This window comes from Excalfactoria chinensis, chromosome 5 (genome assembly GCF_039878825.1).
Source record: "Excalfactoria chinensis isolate bCotChi1 chromosome 5, bCotChi1.hap2, whole genome shotgun sequence".
Taxonomy (NCBI): domain Eukaryota; kingdom Metazoa; phylum Chordata; class Aves; order Galliformes; family Phasianidae; genus Excalfactoria; species Excalfactoria chinensis.
The window spans coordinates 32,389,211-32,406,161 of record NC_092829.1 but is presented as its reverse complement, the minus strand read 5'-3'; the positions used below and the strand labels follow the sequence as shown (position 1 = coordinate 32,406,161).

At 40.2% G+C, this 16,951-nt stretch overlaps 1 protein-coding gene across 3 annotated transcripts in view; it reads left to right on the top strand.

Annotated features, from left to right (window-relative positions):
- The first annotated feature begins 2,163 nt into the window (after window positions 1–2,163).
- Window positions 2,164–16,951, top strand: part of STARD9 (StAR related lipid transfer domain containing 9) — an 89,789-nt gene continuing 75,001 nt past the window's right edge. For all 3 annotated transcript variants that reach the window (XM_072338997.1, XM_072338996.1, XM_072338998.1), the window contains exons 1-3: window positions 2,164–2,282; window positions 12,137–12,206; window positions 14,948–15,064. In XM_072338997.1, coding sequence (XP_072195098.1) covers window positions 2,236–2,282; window positions 12,137–12,206; window positions 14,948–15,064 — 234 coding nt within the window. In that variant the 5' untranslated portion in view covers window positions 2,164–2,235. The remainder of the gene's footprint in view (window positions 2,283–12,136; window positions 12,207–14,947; window positions 15,065–16,951) is intronic.

Genomic DNA, 16,951 nt, shown 5'->3' with positions numbered 1-16,951 from the left:
CTGGAACTTAAGGATTCCAACCAAGAAATTCGCTATTTTTAAGTTATGGCTTATTAGAGGTCTGATGTTGTTGACTGGAAAAGCAAGGAATGGGCTTGGTGATGTGTAGCAGTTCTGATTTGTAATCCTGATTTCTATGATAGTGATAGCTGTCTTTTTCAGTCTCTTCTATTGCTTGCCCTGTCTTCAGCGACCTTCTTAGAATACAACTCATTTTACACAAGTACTACGGTCAGTTTTTTTGCAAGACTGTTGATGGTTGCAGTTCACAGCCTTAATGACTTTTATGTTTTGAAAGATGTGTTGGTAAAACCTCACTGGCAAGACATCTATAAATGAGGAAGGTTGGTTGTCTTTCAGAGGTGTCCAGTTTTATCCTGAAGACATGGACCAAACTGGAAGCAATGCACATGTATTTCTTTCTATTGCTGCAGCCTCTGTTATCTGAATTCTCTGTTTGTACAACTTGTCAATTTTGGTTTCTAAAAAGGAGCCTTTTAATATTTCAAAGTAGCCACCAGGTGGCTCATTAACACACCGATTTCACTCAAGTTTATCTGAAAGCTGTGTCAAAAAAAGTAGCATTAAGGAAGCAATACTCGGCTCTTTGTTGAACACACTCTAGTCAGATTTACTTGTAATTGGTCTACCCAAGATTAAATACTTGAAATGTTCAGAGAGCCACATCATTCTACGGGGCATGAATGTCAAAGTATAGCTTAAAAATTCTTTAACACAATATACAAGTGCAGCTGAATTTCCTTTTGCTTTTCTTTCTGTTGTTGCTGACTGAAGTTAAAAAGACAAACAGCTTGGATTAAGTGGAGCAGAATGTCAAGAGATTGGATCAGAGAACAAAGCTGGAGTTTTGAATCCTGTAAGCCTTAATGGAGTCTTCATGTGAATGCTTGGTATATGACACTGCATGAGCACTAAGTCCCATCACACAGTTGCAGAAGAGCAGTATTTTCCCTTTTTCTGAGATGGGAGGTAACAGAAACTAAACAGAATCCAGGTGTTTAGTCCAGTGCCTTTATCACAGGTTTAACCTGTCTCAAGTTGTCTTACTTCGATAGTTTACATCAGGTAAATTAAAGCTATTGTAACTTAAGACTTTGAGAACTAAGATGAGAACAGTTCTAGTTACTTTGTTCATCACGATTCCTTGAAATAAAGATAAATACGAACATTTTCCCATACCCAAAAAGTAGAATGTATTTCCTTGTTCCATTCTATTCATTATTGGAGAGTTGACTGTGGGTGGAGATGGTAGGATTCAACTGATGCCATTAGCTGTGGACATATGAAGCCATTAAACCTACTGCAATGTACTGCAATTCACTGTAGTTAGCAGGGGTTTGTTTTAATATCTCTGTAGAGGGTCATGAGTTGGAAGAGTGTTGAGTCTGAAGGGATGTCAGTCTGGAAGGTTTCTGTGTTGTGGTACCTTTCATTTAGATTCAGTACTTTTAAGAAACATGATCTCATGAGGAGAGCTATACTTAAAGCACAAAGTGTAGGCTTGTTTAGATAGCCTGTATAGCAAGGTGCTCCTGTCTGGTGTAAAGGTACTGTAGCTGACTATTCAGATGTGCACAATCTTCAATATGTTGAAATGCAGTAACGAGTTAAAAGTGAATGACTACTTTGGGTTTGGATTATTTTCTTTTATGGGTGCGGGTTGGGGGGAGGGTTGTCAAAGGTACATAGGAGTGGACCAAGAGTTTTTCATTCTTGAACAGAAACCCTGTTACAGCTCGGTGCTCCCCAGCACGCCCGGCACTGCCGCCCTCCCAGGAGCACCGTGGGCCGCTCGGGCTCCGTGCAGCAGAGGCCGCGTGTCGACGCTCGCGCCCGAGCCGCGAGCCCTCGCTGCAGCGCTGCACGTGCAGCAGAGCAACGCGCGAGCACCAGCTCCTTATCCGGACACAGCTATGGCAAGCGCAGCGACCGCCGGCTGGCTTTTAAATAGACACCAAAATCGCCCAGCTGCGCTGCTGGAAAGGCTGCAAAATTTCCAGCCCGGCCCGCACATCTGTTTAGGGCAGGGTTTTCCCCGACTCCCTCCGGAGATTTCCCTGCCTTCGAAGCGAGGAAGACTGAGGCGGACCCCGCTGTATCCCCGCCCCCGGGGCGAGGCGAAGCTGCACGGGACGGGGCGGCTCCACCCCGGGCGCTGGGCGGCCGCGCCGGGGGCGTGATGCGGGACCGGGGCTGCGAGGCGTAAGGCGAACCATGGCAAACGTCAAGGTGGCCGTGCGGGTCCGACCTCTGAGCAAAAGGTGCGGCGGGGCTCACGAAGGGAACGTGGGTGGCCGCGCAGCGGCAGGGGGCCGGGGAGGGTCAGCGCTACGGCTGGGGAGCGGGCAAGCGGTGTGCAGCGTCGGGTGAGGAGGCAGGATGTGTCCCTCCGGAGTGCTGCGGAGCTGCAGAGATTGTTCGGTTTATGTCGCTGAGCTCCTTCAGGCAGAACGATTGTCACCCAGTGCGAGGGAACGCGCTCTTCCACTTTGGTCGTAGCTGTTTGTACCGAGCAGGCAGGGGCTGGATATTTCCTCTGCCGCCCCGCTCTGCTCCCTCCTGGCTGCTCGGCTGTGGTCCCGACCGGCATGTAGCACGGCCCGGAGGCAGCTCCCACCAGAACGGAGGGCGTCAGTAAAACCGAGCGGAGTTCGGAAGTTTGGGAAGGAAAAGAAAAGCAAATTTTAGTGGCCAGTAATTTGCTTCTGACGTTAGAGAAATGCTATAGTGCTTCAGGCGGAAGTGATCTGGGGACGGGTCCGAGCTCCGAGCACAGCGGCTGCAGTGGGGCAGCCTGCCCGCTTAGCGTGAGTCCCGCACAGCATCTTCTGGCTTCATGGGCTTGTGGTAGATGTCCCTCCTATGGAGTGGAGTTCTCATGATGTGTTACCTCTTAACTCAAAGGATTTAAAAATCCATGATTATCTTACACAAACATGTTTCTTTGTTTAAATATAATTCTGATCTATAACACAGCCGTGAATGGAACACGTTTTGACAGATGATGGTGTATTTTAAGACAAGTTGCAGCATAGAAATAAGCTAAGTTTAGCCTTTCATTGCGTAGTGTTGCTTTAATGCTAGAGACATTCCTTGATTTTGTTTTCTTCCATTTTGCTTGTCATTCCTAACATAGAAGTATTGACATTAAAATGAAAACCTGGTAATGAGATCAAGCTATTCATGGGACCATTTTTCAGCCAGAGGTTGAAAGAGTTTCAAAGCTTGACTTTGTGATGTATTTCATTGTGCAGCCAGTGACATTTCTCCCACAATAGCATTTGGCTTTACATTGCATTTGGCTTAATGTTTCTTCTCCAGTGGGTAGTACGTAACTGTGCATATGTCATCATAGTATTAAATTGTGCCTTCAGCTCTGCTAGGTGAGGTGTGATGAACAGAGAAACCTTTGACATAGTTGAGAGGGTCAGTGGTGTGATGGGATCTTAGTTTGGAGGGGTGGGTGGGATCCTGGCCAGCCTCCTGCACAAGGGCAAAGTGGATCCGGCACTGACATGGAGATGCAACAAAGAAGAGAGGGAAGCCGAGGGTGTAACAGTCAGACTTTGAACGACTCTACTGTTCCACCTGTGGCAGCCTCACTGCTGGCTTGTGGTATTTGACCATGTAGGCCATAAGCTATTTATTCTTTGTACTGTGTTGCCCCAGCTGAGATCAGCAAAAACATTCCAGATGGCTTCTTATATTTTATGAAAGGGAAAGGAAAATGCAGTCTGTGAAGGCTCTGGTGGGAGAACTTGCTTTCTGGCCTTGACCAAAATTGCTCAAACGTAACAAAATCAAGGCAAATAGCAAATACTTGAATACTTAATGTAACCCTGATAGGGATCAATGAAGGTAGAGGCTTATGTTTTCCATTCTAGTTTCTTAAACCATCTCCGTGTTGTGGTCACGTGCACCTCTCACACTCTGTACCCACAGCTGTGATGGCAATTAACAGATTGCCACAACTCCAGGGACCTCCAAGGTACTTTGGAAGGAAAAGCTTCCTACAAATACTCTTTGAGTTAAGCTGGATTGAAGTACTGTGGTGTGTGCAACTGCAGTTCCAGTGACTGACGTTTTCATTTTCAGGAGTTCCAAAAGGCTGTGAGCAAAGGCTATAGCACCAAAGTGTTAGTGGTCATTTCTACACTATCCAAACTTGTTCACTGCTACGTTTAATTTCTGTGAGTGGGTGTACTTTGGATTTGCATCTTAAATTTACAGAATATGCAGAAGTTAAAAGGTTTTATAAGGAGATCATAAAATCCTACTTTCTGTTTCAAATATCCATTTATTATAATCCATATTATTCACATCTGCTATTTGTTACTTAGCATAAGGCTGAGTAAAGAGAGGTCTTTTTGTTCTGTGCCTGTACAGTGCCCATCACAATGCATTCTTCGACAGAGAACTCCTACGCACAAATAATCCCCAGTAGCTAAAAAGCACATGCAGTTGTACAGAATGCAGAAGCTTTCCCTTTCCTTAAGCTTCTAAGAGCTTGTAGCCAACATTCTTCATAATGCCATCAGTTGTGCAGTAATAGACTATGCTATTTTCTTTGTCATCAAAGCATTGTCCTTAGAGTAAAATTCTACCAGGATGTTCCCTAGAGCAGCACTGCTTCTGAAAATCTTTATTACATATTTACCATTTTAGGTACCAAGAAATAAAGTAAACTTGTTCCATGTGGGTACACAGGTGCTCATTGTGCATAACCACATTCACTCCTCAGAATGAAATATGGAAACTTGAATGGGTGCAGTAAATTGACTACGGCAATAATTTCCAGGGGTTAAACAGGAGCAAGGAACTGGTGAAATCCCACTGTGGTTTATTTCCAGATATATAATTGCTTGGTCTGTTAGATATCAAACTTTTGTAATGAAAGCCTAATGTTGTTTTTGGCTGAGGGGTAAAAGCTGTGGAAAGAAACACTTGCAATGCTAACATGTAACTATGTGAAGTAGGGGTGTAGGCACTCCTACTGCACTGTGGAATATACTGCAGCGTGGTCGTGTAATGCAGACATGGAAGTAGCATGGCTGGCCAAAGAACAGGGTAAATTACCTTGACACTAAGGTGTGCAAATTTCCCTGGGATGTGCTTTTTGAGAATGTCACAGACAGTATTGAGAATTGGGTCCTGCAGTTTGGGAGCTGCATGCATAGCACCCAGCAAAACAGAAAGTATGTTCTGCTGTTGGAAAACTCTTTTCTGTTGCCTGTGAAACCTGGTAAAGAAGATATGGGCGAGGAGCTCTTAATGGAAAGATAACAAGAGTATCTTTATTAACTCACAAATGGACTCTCATCCCCCATGAGCCTGATGGACACATCAGTGAAAGAGTTGCTAAATTAGTGAATTAGCCAGAAAGCTGCCCTCAACTTTTTGTGCTGTACTGATTTCCAGGCTGTGACTTGAAGGCCTCCAGCCTGCTGTTTATTTCCCAGTCCCCTGAGGAATCCTTGAGCCCGTCCTGCTGGCAAATGAGAGCACTAAAGAAATGTCTGGGTAGTCCCAAGTGGCAAAGCTGAACTGTGCTTACATCTGTGTGGGTGTTCACTGTCACAGTCTGAGCCGAAGCAGCAGTTTTTGCCATTGCTGCTGCCATCTATGGTGTAGACTTCTAATAGCCTTTCTAAGGTGCAGGAGGTCATGAGGCTTGAGGGCAGGTTAAGGAAGGGCAAGTTCAGTTTGAGGTCTTTAGACCACAGGTGACAGCTGTGAGCTTGGGAGTAATTGTCTGGAGTAGTAGTGGAAAAACTTTCTCCACAAGAAAAAAGTGCCTCGTGTGTTGGGAGAACTTAACAAAATGTTGAGTTGATTAAATCATATTCATTTTGAAACATTTATCTGTCACTGATTGCTCGCTGTTGCCTTTTTCAAGCACGTTTTGAAGCAACCTGTTCTGGTTGTTGTAGTATCTTACTCCTGAAACTTCATAACGCTGTTGTTATGAATGATGTATTCTGAGCAACCATAACCAGATGAGTTGAGGCTCATATTTCAAAAGCATGTTCAGGTTATATTAAGACAAAAGCAAATAATCCCACAATTCCTGTAGTTTAGTCAACTTGGTACATGCTTGCATTACATACATCTGAAGTGTAATGATGCAAGATATTAGCATCATTAATACATTTACATGTTTGTTTCTGATTTCAGTTTCTGATTAAGTTAACTTTTCTGTATTTTTAGAGGGTTTTTTGGTGTTTTTTTTAATGTTGTATTTACGTTTATATTCTTAGACAAAGAGAACAGGGAGCAAGGAGAGGATATATTTTCTTCTTTTTGTTGTTTTTTTTCTCTGACTAACTTAAACTCTGAAGCTCAAATGCATGTTGGAAAAATTAGCTGTTATTGGAGTGTTGCCATAATCCCTATTAAGTGCTTTACTGGATGTAAATTGAAATAACTTACTTAGAAATATGTATATATTTTACATTAGCAGGAAATATGTTAGAGATGAAAATTTATCTGAAGAATGGGTGAAGCAGAATTTGGTTTTAACATTTGGCATATGTTCCATATGGGTGTAATTGTCAAATGCAGGGCAAAATACTGCTCTTTTTTTTCCTTGTCTCTTTTTTTTCCCCCTTGTGGTGGTTACATGGTGCTGTTCCTCTGTGTCCTTTTCTTACCTGACAGATCCTCTTTTCAGGTGGTGGTAGCTGAATTCTCCCAACAGCTGTGAGTTCAGGGCTGGTACCTGATGGTGGGAAAGCTGTCTCAGACCTCCAAGAGCTGTGTCTGAAACTCTGCACAAACTGCATTGGTTCTGCATTGCTCGTGATTTCAAGCTTTTTGTTTTGGTTTTCCACAGGAGCTGATTTTTTATTTTATTTTATTTTATTTTATTTTATTTTATTTTATTTTATTTTATTTTATTTTATTTTATTTTATTTTATTTTATTTATGAAGAAACCCGATTTTGTGTTTATAGAAGAGTTCTCTGTCCTAAAGAAATGTATTTTAACATTCACATGTTCTGTTTTGTAGCCTAGTCTATTGTTAAGGTTATCTTAACATCTTTTCCGCTCTTTCACTCAAATTAGTAATTTTCCTTTGCCTAGTCTATTATTTAAAGTTTTGTGTAAACTATTGCTGAGATGGCTGCTCTTTTCTCTTAGTAACTATACTTGGCCTTAACAGGTCGTTTGCATAAGCAACATCTGTGTTTTTATAAGGGCACTGCATCAGCAACCTTTCCCAGATGTATTCTTGCAATCACACAGAGCATGTTTTCTAACTTTTCCATGGGACAAGCTTTCTGGCTTCTTAAAAAGGCAGGACTCTGTGCTGAGTATCCAAATACTGCAAGGGTATTGCAACCACAGACAGTGATGCTTCTGCTGATGTTACATGACAGCCCTGTGCCTGCCCTGGTGCAAGCTGGGAGGAGCACAAGGTGCTAGCTGCTGGTGGGTCAGACGTCTGAAGTAAGAGGCTGGCTCTTTCTTTGCTTCTCTTGTCTGCAAAAGTATCTGCAACAAAATCCTGAAACAACATCACCACAATCTTTTGAAACACTTTTAACTGTAATTTTTCATTTTCATAGAGCACCAAGTCCTGTAAGTACTTTAAGGGCATCAGAACAATTTGGAGCAGGGATCAGATTTTTTTTTTTTTTTTATGCAGCAAAGAAAAATTGGACATGACTGAAACAGTTGTTTGTTTAACTGTGATCATGGACTGCGGTTCTGTCCTGTTGGAATGAAAACTGATCAGTGTATCTAGATTCTGATTTCCAAGGAGTTCACATGGTGTAGGCACAGAGTTCCTTTTTGCTAAAGTTGATGAATGTCTTGTTGCTCAGTAAACAGCTGGGGAATCAAGAGTGGTAGAGTATTGGCTTTGATTGAAACTGGACTGACTGGGGTGCAATGTTGTTTGAAATCCTTGTCCTTTCATGCTTCTTGGGTGCTGGTGGTATAGGTGAGATTTTCCTCTCTGTTTCCCTCCTCCCCCAGATGCCTCTTTCTAAGAAAGAAACCAGTGTTGTTTCAAGGTTGTTCAAAGCGCTGGTGATGAGCAGCATTGGATTTCTCCAGGAAGATGCCTGACACTCTTGTCATAGCAGTACAAGGCTTCAAAAATGGTGCAGACAGGGACACTGGAGGATGACATCCAATGCTTCTCGTCAAGATACATATCAAAAGTCTGAATATGATGAAGAAAATGTTGACCTATTGAGCAGCCTTTATCTTGAAGGAGCGTCAGCAATGGCTCAGGTTTCTCTGCACCAAATATTCTGTTGCTGTATTATATTTGCAAAGAACACTAGAGGGAATCCACACCGATGGTGATTTTTGTCTATTGGATTGCCTCAGCTATTATTACAGCCAGTGAAGGCTCTGTACAGATAACTTGAGCTGCATGTCTAGTATAGCAGTGTGTTGTCTTGGTGAACTTTGTGTACTTGGCTTCAATATGAATTTTAAATGATTAATCAGCATCTGTTCTGAATTTGGAAGGAAAATTGCTTATTGGATGTGCACTTCTCTTCTGCAAGACCCAGTAAAATACTGAGTTAGTAAGAAATATCCCAAATGGTATTAGTTGTCCTGCATAATGAAAAACACCGAAAACAAGTTTTAGGTGGCTTTTTGTTGTTGCTTGTGTGTTTGGGTTTTTTAATTGCTGATATTTTAAAAATAAATCCTGCATTAGCCAAAGGAAGCATGCTTATACTGTTTGCAGCTTGTGAGTTTCCAAGCTTACAACAGCAAGGCTGAGGATACAGATGCTGCTGCTCTTATGGAGGCATGCTGTGCTGGGGAAAGTTGTGGTTGTGGGTACCTTAGCTCTTCATTAGACAGCAGAAGTTCTCGTGGCTGAAGGCACTACTGGCTCTCAATGCTGAATTCTCAAAGCTGAAATTAGTTTTGGAGTTGGCTTGAGTCATGGGTGCTGGCAGCAAAAACATAGGATGCATGCAAGAAATGCATTGCAGGGTCATTGTTAAAATTTGTATGAGAAGGTGTGTACTGCCTTCTTTCAAGAACTGTTTAGGTTTTCTCATGTACTTGAGTGGTGTATTTTGGCTTTATTATGTTTAATTACCTCAAGTATTTGGTACTCAGCATTTGTAGAAGCTGTTTTGTTGTATTACGTGTCTAGTGCTAATGACCCCAGTATTCTTGTTTTACTACATTTACGTGTTTTTAAAATAAATGTGCAACTTTCAAAAGTCAGCTCCCTGTGTTCTCTAAGTGCACGACTATTATTTGAGAGGGTGGAGGAGAAGTGGTGCAAATTTTATAAAGCCTAAAATAAACAACTGCCCTTCTTCCCACCCACCGCTTCTTCCAGCTTTGTGTACCTATTTGCACTTCTGCACTCTGCAATCTGACCTAGTTTCTGTGTGATCCAGCAAGATGTGGAAATGTTGATCTCAGGGAGCCTTGATCCTCCCATGATTCTCTTCTGCTGGCTCCTTCTTCCAGGTCTTTTAACATCTGCTCTCTCTCTGGGATTGCGTTTGCTTTGATAGGCTGCATAAATGATTTGTCAAAGGACCAGCAACTGTTAGAGGAGATTTTCCATTGAGCTCCCCCCTGATTACTGTGTCTGGACTGCCACAGTAGCTTTGCTTCCACTGGGTCTCTCTCGCTGCTTCCACTGGGTCTCTCTTGCTGCTCCTTGTTGCAGCCCTGCTGCTGCATTTTTGTTACTGGTCTGTCACTGGGTTTGCATTTTGATCAAACTCTGTGGAAAGATCCAGGGCTGTCCTGGGCCCATGTACCACAAAATAGTCTTTGCAGCTCTGCATAAGAAAAAGTTGTTTGTACAAAGTAATTTAGAAGAGAAGCATTTCCCAAACACAGCACAATTTATTCAAAAAGCAAGAGAGAGGATGATAGGGAAGCTGGATGTTTAGATCTCTGTGACTTCTGAACAGTGGGAGTCAAACATATCACAAGAGAAATGGACTTTGGGGGTGTTTGGTTTTTATTTTTGTCCAAGTAACACAGCTTTCATACCGGTAAAGCAGAGCACCCATTCAGTAAGGATGAAATATTGTTTTATTACTCAATTACAATCTGTGGTACTTGTATATAATCTGTGTTAACAAACTTGATTTTTTGCTGCAAGAGCTTCTTGTAGTATTTGTAATTTGGAATTAAGTCAGAACATCTGCAGCATCTGTAAATGTGCTTTGTCCGTTCGACTTCAGATATTAAACTGGGCTTCCTTTCTTAAAGTTCTCTGGTTTGTACCTAAATGAAATACAAAATAAACATGAACTTACAGGGAGGCTGAACAAATGGTTTTTAGGACTGTGGAAAGCAACAGGTCCAGCTTTGTTGTGTGTTTCTTTTCCAAAAGTGTTTGGGCACTGGAATGGTCTACCCAGGAGGGGGTGTATTCACCATCCCTGGAGGCATTTAAGGAATAGGTAGAAGTAGTAATTAGGAACACGGTTTGATGAGCAATGTTGGTGGTAGATGGTCTGCTAGACTAGATGATTTTAGAGGCCTTTGCCAAGCTTTGCCAGCCTTGGTGATTCTATTTAGAAAGAGCTCAGTTCTCTTTCTCTCAGCTGTAAGCTGCTGCAAAAGTGTTCTGAGTTCCACCACTGCATACCCGTGCACTTTCTTTTGCTTTGGCTTTAGCAGCTGTGTGTTCGTTTTCTGATCATAGCTGATCTGAGTCACTGTGTGGGGGTGTGATTGTTAGGTCAGACACATGTGCACATGCTCTCATTTCTTTTTTTTGTGCACATGTGAGGCATTAGAGAGGAGAACACCAGTTGTCCCTTCCAGTAACAACCGTCAGCTGAGATAAGTAGTGATGTGAATCTACATCCAGAGCAAGGGATTAGTTTTATTTCTGTTTGCTGCTGGCTTTCTAGTGCAAGTCTTAGCAAAGCTACTTAACTGTTGCATAGTGAAGAATCATCGTTACTCTGTGCTAGAGTGTGGTGTGGTAATTTGATATTCTCTTGCTTGTATTATACTATCATTATGTTATAAGTATATAAATATGAGCGCTTTAACTTCATATTTGAGAATAATTTTTACATCTTCAGTGTCTTGTATTTGGAATTTCTTTATCTTGGATCTTCAGTAATAACTTTATGAGTATATTGGTGATTAGGACCATATAAATACATGTGTTTGTAGCGTTTGTATGGTAAGTGTGGGCTGAAAGCAGCAAGTTTATTGTAATTAGTGCTGATGGGGCTGAAGGTGCTGACTGTTGCTGTTGAGGTTTTCTAACGTATTCTGTGAGAATTGCCTGACTTTCTAGTAACTTTCAGTAACTTTAAATTACTCCGTGCATGAACACCTGTTTTGGGCAGGTGTTCCCAATTATTTTTAAACTTCATTTGGAACAGTTTGGCAACTATAGAAGATGAGGTTAAATATTTTAAAGTAACCCAGGGTGGCCTTTTATTTGAATTTTCCATTTACTTAGAATTGGAAATTTGGTGTGCATTTTTTCAGCTGAGATTTGAGCAATGCTGCTCAACTGACCTAAAGGCAGACTGCACTGTGTTATGTTCTGACTGAAAGCTGGCTGCTAATGAAAGGAGAAGATTACTTAAAAAGTAATTACACCCTGTACAAATGTAAGGAAATCTGTTAAAACAGAGATTGGTGGTCAATCAGATTGGAGTTTTCTAACCCTCATTTTATCTTATCTGCCTTCCAACTAAACTGATGATGCCAAACCAGGTGATTTTATTCAAAAAATGTATAGGAGCATACGGTGCTTTGCAGCTGTGGAGCAATCAGTCTGTTTACATTTCAGGACAGGCTTGTTTTGCTAAAAAGAACTTTCTTGAGGGCTACAATAAAATCTTTGGATTATGTGGTAAGAACTAGATGATAATACCTGCCAACACTTCTGTCTCGTGGGTCTGTTACTTGGATCCTTACTCCACGGTCTACAATGCACCACTCTGCTTCAGAGTAACAATGCCAGCGTATGTTTCTAAAGTGAAATTACATTCCCTTTAGGAATACGGTGTTTTATGAAGTGTTTTATGTCTGCTTTAAAACTCTTGAAAGGAAATGCAAATTTGTAGAGTTTATGAATTTGAAATACCTCTTTGTGTCTTCGTATTTCAAGTGAATTTCTGAATATGTTTTTGTTCTAGAGAGAGTGCGGAAGGAGGAAGAGTGATTGTGGAAGTTGATGACAAAGTGACAACAGTCAGAAACGTGAAGGTATGCCTTTTGTTTTCTTATGCTTCTCCTGTAAGGATCCTGATGTGATGCTTTGCTGCATTTGTTTGGCCACTGGATCATTTTGAAAGAAACACTCAGGGATACATTTAAACGAGCATAGCTCTAGAAAGTATTTCTTTTTCTTTTTTCTCTCTCTTTTTTTTTCCCATGTTGTCAGTGAATATAGCATCTAACTGTTCTCTGTATTTTGTTCATACCAAAGCTACTGTGCTTTGGCTGCGGGCCATTATTCTAAACTGTTGGTAATTTGTGTATGATTTTGTGCTTATCTTACTGTTACCAACATCTGGATGATTTCTTTCCCTGTTTCTCTCCTCCTCTCCTATTTTTACTTGGAATGTGACCAGCTTACATGAAATGGAGCAAAATGCATTCAGCTGCACTTCAGGCCTTAGTAAAAGACTAAGAGCTATTAGACTAAAATAATGAGGCTGTCTTCCTCTGAGAGCTCTAGAGTCTACATACATAGGAATCAACCCTGTGTTTTAGACTCTTAAATGAGTTAAAACTACTGCGTGCCCTTACTAAACTAATGGAATGGAAACCAAGTAATTTTGTGTTGTCAAACCTCTGTCTGCTTGAAAAGCAAATAAATGAACTGTGGAATTGCCAAGGTGAAGGTAGGGATTCTAAGAGACGGATGTGTTCTGTGTTTCTTTATAGCTGTGAATTCAGTTAATTCCAGCTGGTTGGCTCAAGAGAAATATTTCATGAGGTTCTGAAGAGAAAGACAGAGAAAAATAGAATGGATAGTCTTTGAGTATTTTACCATTTTCTGTTATAACCTTCTGTTAATGACTGTGAGTGTTCTTTTTTTAAAGACGGAAGGGGGAAAATGGTTATTCTGTATGGAATGTCTTGTGGATGTAAACTGCTGCTAATTATCTTTGTATTGCGTTTCTTTACTGGGGCTGGTGTTGAGGTGATGATGCTTCCAGGGTTTGCTTAGTTCAGTCAGCAGAAGTGCTGTTATTCTGACTATGAATTACCATTGGTAAGACAACACTTCTCCTGAAAATACGGCTAAAAGTAGCTTGCACCTCCTGATAAGGTGTGAATAACTTTGCTGTATTTATAGAGCCCAAGATTCACTATTCCCTTGAATAATTTTCCCCAATTCTTTGCATGTGTAGTTAAGCTCTCAAAGAGACAGTTGCTTTCCAGCTGCAAGCTGTCCCTAATTTTCTTCGGTTGCCATGGCGATGCTGCAGCAACCTTATCCCCACCAGCTGGGACAGACTCTGCAGGCAGGTGGAGGTCCACAGCTGGGTAAGTGGGCCCTATGAGTCGTGTGACATAACAAACTTTAAATTCTAGTTCTTAAAGAGTATCTGTGAGCAGCCTTGGGGCACTGAGAAGTCAAGGCAAGCTAAGTAGGCTGGGCAGGGTAGTTTGGAAGTGCAAGAGCTGACTTGTGAATATTTTCTCTCCTGATGTTTTGTAACTGGTGAGTTTTTTATAATGCATAAACTTAACTTAGACTGCTTACTGCAGTGCACAAACTAGTATTTATACATTAATGATTGCACTGCATGTGAAGTGCATTTGCTTTGTAGTTAAAAACAAATGTAAAACCTTGCAAATTAGAAAAGATGCCAAGGTTTACAAGGTATGTGTTTTCTTCTGTCAGGCAGGAGCACATCTCCTTGAGATGAAGGGATTTGGGTTTTTTTGTTTGGTTCTTTTTCTTTTCATTTTTCATAAGTTGTGATAGCTTGCAGTATTTCCTTCCTGTCTCTCTACTGCTGTAGAACATTTAAGTAAATAAAAGATTACTTAATCAAGCGACCTCTGAATCAAAGCATGGTGAAGACGATCAGCAGGCTCATCAAGCTATGAAGTCTACCTGAAGGAAATCTTTATTCTAAAGATACTATGTTGAATCAAGTACAACTAAGTGAAATTTAAAATATGCATAACCTGTCGAATTCAAAGATGCTTTGACATTAGTTCTATCATTTTATTTTGCTGTTTCTTGGCTTAAAGAAACAACAAAACAAAAAAAACACCACAAAACCCTCAGATGAGCCTATGGATTCATTTTCCCTGTAGATTTACAGTTGATGTTATTCTTCAGCATTTAATGCCACTTAGTCAGTGATTTGACAGATAGTCACTCCCTGGTTTGTGGTAACATCCATGAAGAAGTTTGTTTAGGCATAAAGTAATATTGAATCTTCTGCTTATATTATTGCACATGCTAAGGTTATGGTAAAGTTAATGATTAGTTCAGTGGCTGTATTTGTAGCATTCTGTCACAGCAAAAGATGTTATTTGCTTGTCAACATGACAAAGGGAAGGGGAAAAGGGAAAATAGGCTTGGATTTTTAAATAAAGAATGAGAAAATGGATTTTGTTTGGCTCTTTTTGTGCCTCATTTCTGTGACATGGTTCTCTGTCATTTCTCAGTTTCACTGGTAAAATATGAAAAGGTTTATACAGCTTTTCTCTTAATATAGATGTTGTGGAGATTCACAATTGTTGATTGTATTAAGGCTGAAGATTCTTATTTATAGCAAATGTGCTTCAGCAAAAATTCCTCAGCAGGTTTGTCATGGACATCCCTGCCTGCTTGCCCTGTCAGTTAAAGGAAAACAAAGAGAATTAACTGTTGTTGTTTTTCCACAATACAGATCCTATAAACTTCCTGTTAGTTCTAGAATGCTTGCTCTTTATTTGGCTTTAGAGTGAAGTCTGACTTTTTTTCCTTCTGTTGTCAGGTGGACAGTAGGCTTGATGGCACTTGGGACTCAAGAGAAAAGACTGCAGCCTTCAGCTTTGACTACTGCTACTGGTCAGTTGATCCCGAAGATCCAAAGTATGCATCTCAGGAAATGGTAAGTAATGTTGTTCTTCGTATTTGTGTTCCCACTCTGCTTTGTCCTTCATATTCATATTTACTGGAAGAGACTTTGAAGTTAGATAAGAACATTTTGTCTATCTGCCCCCAACTTTTTCTTACATTGTTTGTAATGCTATGGTGCTTAATCTGCAATACTCTTGTTTGTAAACAAAATTTTACTTTCACTAGATCTGCCAGTATTAGTTTAAAAAAAAACCACAATCATTAATTGTGATGACCTAAGGATGCTTGCTCAGTGGTGATCGGGTTCTAGAATAAGAAAGTTATAAAACTGAAAGAGAAGTTTCAAAATGATTCTACTGAATTCAAAGTGTTTCTGATCAGGAGTTAAGTAATCACGTATTTAAATAATGGTAGTTATTTATAGTTTGCTGTTTTGAGTACCTCTTCTTGCTCAACCATTAGAAATTTTATAACTGGGACCTGATAGATTAAGATTTCAGTATTGAGATATGTCAAGACTTGCTTTTTTATTAAAATAAATAAATGTTGTGTTATTAGATCTATTAAAAATATCATGCATGACAAAGCTGTTCAGAGATAAATGTATACACATACAGGGAAACATGTCAGTGTTAAAATGAGGTTTTATGGCTCTTCTGTCTTCAGAATTGTTTCTTCTTTCCCTTTCCTGTCAGTACAGCTGTTCCCAATGTTCTGAACTGTGTAATCATATTGTTTGTCCTTTAGCTTTTCACAGTTCATCACTAAAGACTGAACTAGTCCTGTGAATTTCTTATTTCTAGTGACAAGGAACTCAGACTGCTTTAATACAATATCTGAAAAACAATAGATTTGGCAGTTATCAGAATGACTGGTCTGATTCCTAACTTTGCCAGATTTCCTGCTTGGTGCTGTAGTGTGGAAGAGGTTTTAGGAATTCAGGAAGTGTGCGTGTAGGGTTTAAAAAAGGAAATCTTTTCTCTTAAGTACACAGTGGAAGATAAACTTCTACTTTAGGGATTACAAATGACAAATCTCTAAGTGCTGAACTGTCTTTTGTTGTTGTTTTTATGAGAAGGGAATAGAGACACAGGTGAGTTTCTTGGCTGTTTATCTAGAGTTGTCTCGGTGACTGTAGAATGCCATAATGTCATTTAGAAAAGGACTAATGGAGTACTGCAATCTTACAATGTTTTTCTGCATTTATCTTGCCATCTTAGACCATGTGAATAAAGCTTATTATATTAATTCCATATTTTGCATCAGTGCTTCAATGCTGAGTTTCTAAGCTTCCTTACAACAATGGCAGCCAAAGGAAATTCATTAATGTTTTCATCCAATAAAAGCTTTCTTTCATGAGCTGACCTTGGATTAGTTTTTCCTTGAAGATATCCTGCCAACTATTATCACACGTGGTTGGTGTATTGGTTGAGGATGAAAAACAGACTGAAGTATGTGCCTTCAGGTTCATTTTTGTAGAGAATTGTCTGGTAATGAAGTGTCCTTTTCTTGTCCTCTGGACTGACTTATAAAAATGAAATCATGCCAGTTCTTTTGTTTTATTGTCACAGAGCCTGTAACAACTGCAGTGGATGGGCTGCAAATCATAGTGCTTAGTTGAAAATATGATTTTTTAAAGATACAATCTGCTTCTCTGATTGCTTCTTTTTTCATCTGGATGTTAACATTATTTCAGATACTGGTTTCTTGCATTTCTGAATATGACTACACAAACTGTATTTTATTCCCTATATATTTTGATCGTATACTTAACACACTCAAGCCAGATTTCAGTCACATATCTGTAAGTGCTTTCAAATGCTGAGATAAGAAGTTCAAATCAATCTATCTATCTATTTATTTATTTTAATAAAAGCTTTCTCTACTGCCTGCATTCCACTTCTGTTTGCCAAAATGT